General features: G+C 39.1%; 1 protein-coding gene across 3 annotated transcripts; it reads right to left on the minus strand.

The window, feature by feature from the left end:
* Positions 1-2,298: 2,298 nt before the first annotated feature.
* LOC106085721 (histone-lysine N-methyltransferase Suv4-20) lies at positions 2,299-10,279 on the minus strand. 3 transcript variants are annotated; one of them, XM_013250103.2, is made up of 3 exons: positions 9,474-10,279; positions 6,506-7,088; positions 2,299-6,310 (listed from the first exon to the last, which is right to left on the minus strand). In XM_013250103.2, the coding sequence occupies exons 2-3, from the start codon at positions 7,073-7,075 to the stop codon at positions 2,378-2,380; spliced, it is 4,503 nt and encodes a 1,500-aa protein (XP_013105557.2). In that variant the 5' UTR covers positions 7,076-7,088; positions 9,474-10,279; the 3' UTR covers positions 2,299-2,377. The 3 variants fall into 3 exon arrangements, with proteins under 3 accessions (XP_013105557.2, XP_013105558.2, XP_013105559.2); XM_013250104.2 differs by lacking the exon at positions 9,474-10,279 and adding an exon at positions 7,855-7,874; XM_013250105.2 differs by lacking the exon at positions 9,474-10,279 and adding an exon at positions 7,618-7,636.
* Between the last annotated feature and the right edge of the window lie 1,268 nt (positions 10,280-11,547).

An 11,547-nucleotide genomic window follows, 5' to 3' on the forward strand; every position in this document is an offset into this window, starting at 1 on the left:
ATATTTTCTGATGGTCTCGCCAGGATTGGAAACCAGGCGTTCAGCTTCATAGGCGGCTATGCTAACCTCCGCGCAACGGTGGCCTCCAAACCGAGCAGATAATGAAAATGGAGAACGTTGGGAACCACAACTTTGAGAATGACAGCAGTTTTGAGATAAAGCGAAGAATAATACTGGCAAACAGATGCTACCTTGGACTAAGTAAGCAGTTTAGAAATAAGGCCACCTCTCGACAGACGAAGATTACACTATACAAGACACTAATACTACCCGTGTTGTTATATGATTCTGAAGCATGGGTACTTGTGAAAGCAGATGAGACAGTGTTTGGAGTATTTGAAAGATTCTTCGTAAAATATATGGACCAGTTTGCGTTAATGGAGAATATACGCGACGTATGAACCAGGAGCTGTATAACAACGATAGCATAGTTACACATATCACAATACAACGGCTGCGTTGGCTAGGTCATGTTTTCAGAATGGATAAAGAAGCTCCAGCAAAGAAGTCTTTTGAAGGCAAACGCCCGGTGTGCGTGTACCACCACACCGGGAATACCAAAAGCAACATCAATCAATCCCATGGTAGCCGGATGTACGTACCGGATTGACCCGATGGAGGTCTCCATTGGCAAGGGCTGTCGCCTCAGTGAACAACACACTGCTACAACACACCAAAAGCCCGTTAGAAAGATCAAGTGGTGGGAGACACCTCAAAACTTGATGTCAGAGATTTTAAAATGAGCGCAGAAGATCGAGGCGCTTGGAACGCTATTCTATGATCGGCTAGTGCAACAAATGTTCTGTCAAAGCCAATTAAAGTAAGGAAGTAGCCATGTCCGACCGTCCGCCTGTCGAAAGCACGCTGACTTTCGAAGGAGTAAAGCTAGGCGCTTGAAATTTTGCACAAATTTCAAGCGCAAATGGGCCAAATCGGTTCATGTTTTCATATAGCTGTCATATAAACCGATCTTGGGTCTTGACTTCTTATCTGATCAGGTCGAAATTTAGCATAAAGTGTTTTATTTTGACTTCCAACAACTGTGTCAAATATGGTCTTAGTCTATATCCTGATATAGCCGCTATACAAACGGATCTTTCGATTAGATTTCTTGGGCTCCTAGAGGGCGCTATTCCTATCCAATATGATTGAAATTTTGCATATGTCGTTTTGGTATGACTTCCAACAATTGCTCCAAGTATGATCTAAATCGGTATATAACCTGTTATAGTTGTCATATAAACCGATCTCCCAGTATGACTTTTTGAGCCTCTGGAGGGCGCAATTATTAATCGATTTGCCTGCAATATTGGAGGTGATGTTTTTCTTTGACTGGTGTTTTTCTACTTGTTGTTTTTAGGAATGGCCATTCTATGACTAAAGAGTCAAATGCAAAAACTTTACAGTAGACCACAAAATATGAAATTCAACCTTCAACAATCGAAACAAAAGGTGAATATTCACCAGAACTATCAAAAATGAGTGTCGGTAAGCGAGCCTAGTGAAAAGTTGAGAAGAGAAACCCAGCTATATTGAATATTTAGACACACAATCCCCTTGTTATTTTTTTTTCGTTTGTTTCAAACATATTTGATTTTTTAAATATGAAAATATTGTTTGTATATTTACAGTTTACTCAATTGCTATAAGTAAAGATATAACCCTTTAGAAGTTACAAAAATAATTCTTACATAGTCTACACCTAGTACAATCAATTAAATTTATCAATTAGATCACAATTAAGTAATTAATAATAATATTAACTAAAATAAATCAAATTAAAACGAATAATTTAAAGTTAATGAAATTGATCCGAACACATTGAAGAGAAAAAAAAAATAAAAATAAAAATAAAAATAATAATAAAAATAATAATAAAAATAATAATAAAAATATATATGTATTTATGTATAATCGAGTTGTTGCTAGCGGAAACAGCAGCTATGATTTGCGACACAATCAAACAAATGATTGTTTTGCATTGAACAATGAAACATTTTGCTGGAGCTTATCAATACTAAATTAATAGAGAATGTCTATGCCTAAAATCCTCTTTGAAACACGCACATACACACACACGCACACACACACGCAATGCAATGAGTGCAAACCGTTATTTCGTACAAAATTCCACAGGGCTTTGGATGTATGCAAATGTTTTGTCTGTTGTTGTTTTAGATTTTGTTTCCAAGACATTTTGGAAAGGGGCGGAGGTTTTTCTTTATGCTCTTTTTTTATTTTGTATTTTCTATTTTCTTTAAATCTGTTTAAATGTAGGTAGTATTTGTTTAAAGTTAAATTTGATACTTATGTACATATACAACAAACAACACTATGACGATGCAATTAGAGTTTCGGTTTGTGTGATTATTAAAGGTCAATGTGGAGTTAAGAGATCAGTACTTTTTTTACTTGATGTCGCACTTGCATTTGTATTTGTGGCGGCGGTAACCGTAGCTGTAAGGCTTAAAGGTAATGATGAGGCAGTATGGGTGTTATGAGTACTACTACAACTACTATTTGCATTGTTATTAGTTAACAAACGTAAAGGAGACATATTGGCAGCCGAACTGGCGGTGATGGTGACATTGTTGTTAACCAAATTACGGGTGAAAGATGGCGCTATTAGAGCACACGAACCGAAGGTGTGCTTGGGTATGGCCTGTGACAGAAATATCGAAGAGGAGGTTGACATCATGGTTGCGGCTGTGGATAGGACCTCTAGACCACCAATGCCGCCAGTGCTGGAAAATGCCAATGACGATGAGTGGTTCTGTATTGTCTGTTGTTGTAATTTGTGTTTTGGCGAGGCTCCCAAAGAAAGATTCAAAGGTTGATCTTTGATTGGTTCCTCCAAGGAGAAAATACCTTGAGTACCACCACCACCAGCACTGCCACCACCACTATCACCACCACTGCAAGCAGAAACGAAGGAGGAATTAGAAACGGATGAGGGCGGTGGTGAAGCCGAAGCTGCCGCTTCCGTGGAAGATGTCAATGACAAATTCACCATTGAATTGGAGGATACCGACGAGGTTTGCAGTGCAGACGCCGATGTATTATTTGAAGTATTAAACGAAGACGACTCATTTAATGAATCATCCATGAAACTGCTGTCGTTATGGGTGTTAGAAGTGGGTGGAATGTCTATAGTATGCGTTTCATTGCCAAATATCAAGCGTAAGCGTTTCTTTTGTGGTGTCATTTGGGTGTTAGTGGCCGACACCACCGACGATGAAACCAATGACGACGATGACAACGTTTGTGTGGGTGGCGGTGTGGTTTCTTTGGCTTCTACAACATTTTCCATATGATGTTCCAGCTCCTCTATGGCTGAGAGATTGCGTCTGTGATGATGTCTACGGTGATGGTGATGGTGATGATGATGATGCCTATCTTTCGACTTGTGACGTTTCTTGCGTTTATTGTGTTGTGTCACTGCCTGCTGTTGATCCTCGTAGTCCAGCCCATTTTCTGTTATACCCTCCATACGTAGAATTTCGTATTCCACCGGCTCGGAGGAAGAACGGCTGCAAGATGAAACTCCTGTGACGGAGCTACTCTCATCACTCAGACTGGTACCAGACTCAATGACCTCATCCAAAATCGGAGATCTCTTCATGCGCAATGTTAATTTAAGTCTTCTCTCGGGCGTTTTTAGCAACGGCTCTATTGGAGGTGCAGGCCCATTTGCCACGGCCACGGATGTTGAACCAGCAACAATGTTCGTAGCCGCTGTGGCTTCAGTGTTTGTATGCTGACGCTTGCGCAAGCAAATAGTGCTGCTGCTACCGCTACCCGCTGACTGCTTTTGAAAGTTGTTTTCGGATATCACAGATTCGTGGAAATAGCTGGCACGGCCAACATGACGACGTAGCCGCTGCTGAAGTGGCAACTCTTCTTTAACATTCTCCACCATCTCTTGAGGTCTATGACAATTCCTAACATCGTTATCATCAATGTTACTACTACCGCTGCTGCTGCTGCTACTGACGCCGCCATTGCCTTCGGCAACTTCTTCAAATGAATCGATTAGATTCTTTTTATAAGTAGGGCTACTGCTGGAAGTGCTCCTTTTCCCTTTGCTTGCATTAGGATGATGTGTGTTCGGGCCTGCCTTAACTTCCTGTTGCTCTACAACTACTACCGCCGCCCCCTCATCATCTGCGACAACATCATCCACATTAACATCATCGACTATGCCGACGATCTTTTGTATACTACTATTACTACTACTACTACAACTACTGATGTTGTTCCTATTCTCACCCTTTGGAATATTTTGTTCGAAATTTGTTGCTATGGCTGTTGCAGTCTCACTGCTTTGCTTTATTTGCTGATGCTGATGATTTCTATGCGAATGCGAATGCGTATGCAGATGATTATGCTGCTGATGATGATGATGATGATGATTACGCTGATGCTGGTGCTGATGATTTTGATGGTGGATATGATTATTGTGGCTATTCAGTTGATGGTTAGTATAACCGCTATTTGTTGTACTCTTATGATTTACACTTGTATACATTTTTGTAATATTACAATTTACAACGGCCCTAGCTTCTTCCGTGGTTACCGATGTCGGCGGCAACGTTCCCGAACACGCTGCCCTCGTACTTGAATTTGCCGCCTGGTGAGTGTGTCGCAAGACTCGTGTGCTCGACGACACTGCTGAGTGCAGCACAGCACCGTTACGCCTCACGCGTTTCTCAGGCAGTTGCTGTGCAGCAACTGTCTGCGCCTGTTGTTTGCAAAGGCTATTCTCGTCGGAATGCAAAAGCTCTCCATGACAATGGTTAACACCACTTTCAGTCACAATCTTGTGTGACTTCTCCAGGGCGGGATGTTGTTGCGCAGTTTTTTGTTGTTGGCAAGAGCTTGTCACCATAGAAGTGTCCACATCGTTTTGCTCAGGTTCTGATTCGGAAATTAGTATAACGTTATCTTCGTTTGCTGAATACTCAGAATTCGATGAGCAATTCATTATTGCAGCCGCGGCAGCTGAGCGTGTTTGCCGAGTTGTGGCCGTCGTTGTGCTATACCGAGAACTTTGTGACGCCCTATTGGTGGGGTTTGAAATACCAGCTCCCATACCTGCGGCGGTTGAAGCAGTTGCTCCTTTCCGTAAATTTCTTCTTGTGGTGATAGCCGCACCATTCTTAGGTTCATCTGCGGTGGCAGCTTTTGCCGCAGATCCCCGTGTTATGCTGGTATTTGCCAAACTCGCAAAGTCTTCGGTCGAACCTGAAGATATGGTACTGCTTGTACTATTCACGCGGGCCGATTTCCTTAAATTTTCCCTATAACTACCACGTGATGTTGCTTCAGCGGGCTTAAGATTTTGTGTGGAGTTTGTTATATTTTCAGCATTCTCAATTTGGCCGGATTGTTGTTGTTGCTGTTGCTGTTGTGTTTGCTGTATATGCAATTGTGCATGATGGGGATGATGTTGCATGGCATTTGCCATTACCATTTCGGCATCGTATTTTGTCATCCCCTTCTGCCGCAGTTCTTCCATTGTTAACGGAGTGACCACAACACCTGCATTCTTGTTCGCCATATCAATGGAGCCGGTTTCGGATGTGATTCCTGTTTTGTTATTATTGATGTTGACCCCGGATACCGATATCAGATTCGCGGATGAGGCATTACAATCAATTAAAGCTCCATTTGTGAGATCTGTATTTGTGGAATTTGTGGAGTTGGCTCGACTCTTAATACGATTTATGCGATTATCAGTCTCCCGCAAACGATAACCACCGCTGGCATTGGCATCACCCACAACACATGTACCATTTAGACCAATTGTGAGTGCAGAATCGACGCCTAATTGGCCACTTCCATTTTTGCCAGCAAACGCTCCGGTGCCCCTTCTTTCGCAGGTTTCACACTCACAATAACAATTACCATCACCAAAAAAGTCTTCACCATAGAAACAGGTGATCTCCTCGCCCACCTCTATGTCACGCAACACCTTTACACAGGCCGTATCACGACCGGTAGCAACAAATTTACAATTCGCCCGACAATCATGATTAATATAGGCTGCAGGTCCCAACCACAACTGGGCGCAATTCTTGCGACAACTATACATAACGGAAAAATCATTTTTGCCCGTGTGCAAGAGAGCAGCCTCTTCGGCTTCCGATAGCTCAGCTATACAGCCGACAAGGCATTCGATTTTGTCATTTTTCTGCCAACGTTTGGTGGCGCAAATTTTAGCTCCCTTCTGGCCCTCGAGGGAATAGCGGTAACAGGCTTCTATAACAAAACCACTATCTTTATCAAAAACCCGCAGGTAGCGTATAATCTGAAAAGGCCAATGGCAAAAATAAATTCATATATTAGCAACAAATTTTAATTTGCGGAGAAAGGAAATTACAATATGATACTCAAATTGTAGGTGATTTTTTTTACTCCTGGTGTCATTAAACTTGAGTACCATATCTCGGAATCTCGGAGAGTCTCGGGATTCCCATAAAAAGAATCTAACAGTAAAACTTACATGATCATGCAACTTCTTTATAGCCATCTTATTTTTATTCCTTCTAGGCAGCCAGGGCCCACTGAAGATTTTCTTCACAGCTAACTCATAACTTTGTGTTTGTATAAATTCATCTACTATAGACTTTAGCTGCGCCGTATCCACTTTTAAGGGCCGATATCGTATATTCATTTTGTGCGTTTGGAACCCCAAATGAGGATCCAGTATAAGTGATGTTGCCAAATCATCATTTTCGGACAACTCTTTTGGAGTCATCCCGGTTGATTGCGAGAGCCGTGAGACAATACTATGTGTGGAACCATTGAACCCACTAAGCGGCAGGTGGTAGCCATTGTTGTTACCATTGCTATGATGCGTGCTGTGGGTATGATGGCTATTGTTGTTTGTGGAGTTGGTAGTTGTGGTGTTGAAATGACCATTTGAAGACATTGAGTGTGTTTTGTTGGCGGCAGCAATTGCACTACTCAAAGTGGTTGAATTAGTGCCGGCAGTGGCAGTGGCAGCCGCTGATGAATTGGCGTATCTTGTTGCAGTTTCACTACGGCGGCTGTGATGTGAGCCAACAACCATTCTGTATGACAGTCTACAAAAAAAAAAGGAACAACAATTAATTAATTAATAAAAAAAACCTATTTTATCTGCCCAATTTCAGAACATTTTAACTATCAACTACCTACAAATTAAGAATCTCCATAATTTTAACAAATTAAAGTAAAAACTTAAAAAAAAAAAACTTTATTTATGGAAAATATATTGATTTTCGATATGAAACACAAATTTAGTACCGGCGAACTTTACATCATGCAAACACACCATAAACAATAGATGTATAAAAGCACAAACAGCTGTTTTCAATATGACAGATCTCAGGCACATACACACACGCACAGAATATAAAAGCCAGATGTAAGGCAGCGCTGTTTCTTTTTCTATAAAGCGAACGTACGAATGAAAAGGGGCAAGAAATGCAAAAAAAAATAAAATAAATTAACCCAGGTTATGTGGGCTTGAACCTTTAATTTAAAATAAATTATTTAATTACTATCTTTCTTTTAAAAATATCTATAAGCTTGATGTACAAATAATACTTTATAAATATTTTTCAACTGCACCAAAAGTTTTTCCAGTTTCTTTGTTATAAATCTCAATATATCGATTTCTTTGGAAATTTTCCTTATTAATCCATTCTTTTTCCACCATTATAAACCAAAGTAGGCAGATACCAAAAAAATATTGATTGACTCACACACACACACTGCTTACACAGTCATTCTTTGATGTGTACTCGAGAAAAAAAAACACGAAAAGAATGACGACAAAAGAAACATGAAAATGCAAGCGACACTTACAACTGCGGCTAATTGCAACAAAATGTCGATATTTTCGTTTGTTCGTCCTCCGTTCATGCTCTTTCTTAATTACATATTTCTATATTTCTTTTAATTACTTAAACTCAGCTGACTTATTTGCACTAATAAAAAGGGAAACCTAGTCGTTACTCACACACAAGTTACACAAAACAAAGAGAAGAGCAAATGAAGAACGTATAACAGAGTTGCCATAGCTTATTTCGAAATACATTTTATATTAATAGGGCTCGAGAAAAAATACATTGGTGGGGAAAAAATAAACATACAAGCATCTTTAGTACCTTCGTAAAAAACATAAAAGGCATGTACCAAAAGAAACAATATGAACTTGACAGCCTAAATCCATTTTTTAGTACGTGTTTTATGGGGTTCAGTCATAAGGCGCCCAAAAGCTCCCTTTCCACAACCAAGTGAAATTGAGCGGAATATGAACATGGTACTCAAATTAACATAAATTTTTCATTGAATATGAGGAAAAAATTAGAAAGAGTTTCAACGCCTCCAGGTTCTTTCGAAATTTGCACCTTTTTACAAATATTCGATATAAATTTTCTTCATTGTCCCCTACACTTTCTTGATAGAGCAAATACATTTCATACTTTTTTGCTATATTCGCGTACCATGCAAAATATTCTTTAATCTAAATACTATAAAAATTTTTCTTATGCGGACGATGAAGTTATCAGCACCGCAGTGGAATTTCTTAAGAAACATTTTTTCTTGTTCATTAAAAAGCTACGCAGTTTTTTATATATATATATATATTTTTTTTTTTTTTGAAAATTAATGAAGATTCTTCCAATAATATGGTCTCAATTTTTGTTTTTCACAAATTTTCTTGAAGTTAAGTATCATATTGCCCATATTTGGCATTATTTCACTTTTGGTGGGAAAGGGACTCCAGTCATAAGGCCCAAAAACGAGTATTTAGAGTGTACGCAGTCATTCTTGCGTGGTGTAAGAAATAAGTTCACTTGTTTTAAAATTTATCCAGATTACCGGCGGTAATCGAAATATTGGAAAAATTAAAAAAAAAAAAAACAATTTACATAAACACCGACATCTGTTTTTAATATTTGTACATGACCTCAAGCCGAATTATCCACGAAATTAGTGTACGCAAAATTTATGCCGACAATTATTGTAGAATATTTGCATTTCTCAAAAATCCCTATATATACTCAGTATGAACGCAAAAACAGATCCTGCAGTTTTGTTAACAAAAATTTTGTTTGATGGCAACCTTGCACTAAAAGAAACATGTGAACAAAGGAAAACCCTAAAAATCAACAAAATGTGAACCAACATACACACTGCCATATACAAACGCACACACACACACCCGCCTGCAAGTCAATACCATGATGCTATCTCTTTCTAGAGCACAGTTTAACCATTGCTTTTCAACACTTTGTATGGATTCTTTATGTTGAGGCGAATTCGTATCGAGAAAAAAACACGATTACACGAAGAAAAGAACATATACGCTCATATCATATCAAATACACATGAAAATGGCGGCGTCGGTCCACATTAGTCTAGATGATTTTCTTAAAGCCTAGATTAAGGACCCATTCTTTGTCTGGAGCATTATTTACCTTTTGTTTAGATAATTCCCAACAGCTTTTTAAATGTAGGTTTGGATCGTTGCTGTTAACAAAAATGGTGTTGTCTTCTCGCTCTCACACTCTCGTATACTTGCGTGTTACTTTTTAATGGTTTTCACGGATGCACTTTTTCTGCTTTTAAGTATACATTTCTTTATTTTTTCCGTAGTTTGGTTCGACGTTCGCGTTCTCGACTAAAGCGATCGACGGCTGGTTAATTACTTGGGCTTCATCTTGGAAAAGTGTTGGCTTTTTTTATTGCAATTTTAATGTATTTGCTGCTCGATGTCGTTGTTTTCACACACAATGATACCACCAAGTTGAACCGATGTGTTTGGCATTAAAATATTGTCTGTTAAGTCGATACAAAAAATTATTCTGCTTTTCTGGGCGAATTCTCTTCTGAAACTGACAACGGCGTCAGTTTTGCGGCGATGAACAAATGCTGCGCACGACGGCGACGTTTAAATTGTCTGTCTGTCTGTCGTTCGTCCGTCCGTCCGTCTATACGTTGTCCGTAGGTACTTCTGTCTGGTTCTCTTCTTCAACTTGTGTCGTCAGAGGCGTGCAAGTTAAGTTATAATTATTTTCTTTTCCACGGTTAGCAGAGGGATTCCTCGGGGTTTTATTCCTCTTGTTTTTCATACATCCATTTTACTGTTCATTATCTAAACACGGATAAAGTTACAAGTTATTCACCAAAGAAATGTACCAATTTTTATGAAAATTTCGTTTCGAAATGATTTTTTTCTTTTGACGACTGCCCTGAACACACATTATTTCAGTTTTTTGCAAAAGAAAAAGAAATTATGGTTACAAGTAATCGGATTCGCATTCAAATTGACGTTTTCACACAAGATTAACAGCGTCAACGTATCTAGCGCAGGGCGTATTGGTTATCGATAAAATGTTGCAGCAACACGTCAAATTTTCGATCTATGGTGTGACCCAACATGTATCTGGGCGAACTTCTCTAATTTTAAGCATAAAAATATCCCATTTTGCAAAACCATAGACCAATCAACATATAGCATAGACCAAATAACATCCCGGCACGGAATAGCTGTGAGCACCACCTCCACATGAAAATGTGGTTAGCATATAGACGTCGGATGGTATATTAGCGCAACAGCCGATAGGTGGAGCGTCGGAGGCAACATCTCGTACATGTCATGATGAACATTTGTTCAATTGAACATACAGGGTTCTCATGAGAACACAATGCTCAATGTACGGACATTATTTCTCGTTAAGATTAATTGTCTCTCTCTCTGTCTCTTTTGAAGGGATTGAAATTTAAAATTTATTAATGAAGCTGGGTTTGTACCTCTAGCGAAATTTTCGGTTGCAGCCAATATATTTATGCCGCCACTGAAAAATAGTTCTGCAGAATACAAGATGGCGACAAACATCGATTTATTTATTAATTAGATAATAGCTGCGTTCGAGAACTCAAAAATTTGTACAAATTTGTGGAAGTGGAAGTCGTTCGTGTACTTTATTTGCCAGCAGAAGAGAGCGCGAGAGACAGCAAATTTTGACAGTTCGATAATAGAGAACCTGCAAATTTCTACTGGAAATTTTTTTTGTCAGCAGAAATTTGCAACATTGAACAGATGTTTTGTAAAGGTCAGCTGTTTAATGAAAAGGAGCCGTTACATGAAAATACAAAAGCAAACACCAAAAAGGCAGTCGTAAGTAAAAAAAAAATATATTGTTTATTGGTAATTATTAAATTTGTTAAATTTTTGAAACCAACACCGCTCCTTTGAATTTGTTAGGGAGGGGAGATGCTGTCATGGTATTAAGTGGGTCTGGCTGAGCAGTTAAAAGTTACGCAAAGTGGGATTGAAAAAAAGAGTGCAAATTAGTCTGCCAATTGTGAACGGATACAGATATCTTCAATGAAAACACAGTGTCCGTAGCCGCCACATGACCAAATAGAAAGCTCCCTTAGCTTAACATCAGTGGTCGCAGCAATTTGTCTAGCCATAATATCCAGAAGTATTAGGCGGTTAGTCCAAGTTGTCTTTGTCAGCACAACAAGTGTACTTTTGTTTACGTT

The sequence above is a fragment of the Stomoxys calcitrans genome, chromosome 4 (assembly GCF_963082655.1).
Source record: "Stomoxys calcitrans chromosome 4, idStoCalc2.1, whole genome shotgun sequence".
Lineage (NCBI taxonomy): Eukaryota > Metazoa > Arthropoda > Insecta > Diptera > Muscidae > Stomoxys > Stomoxys calcitrans.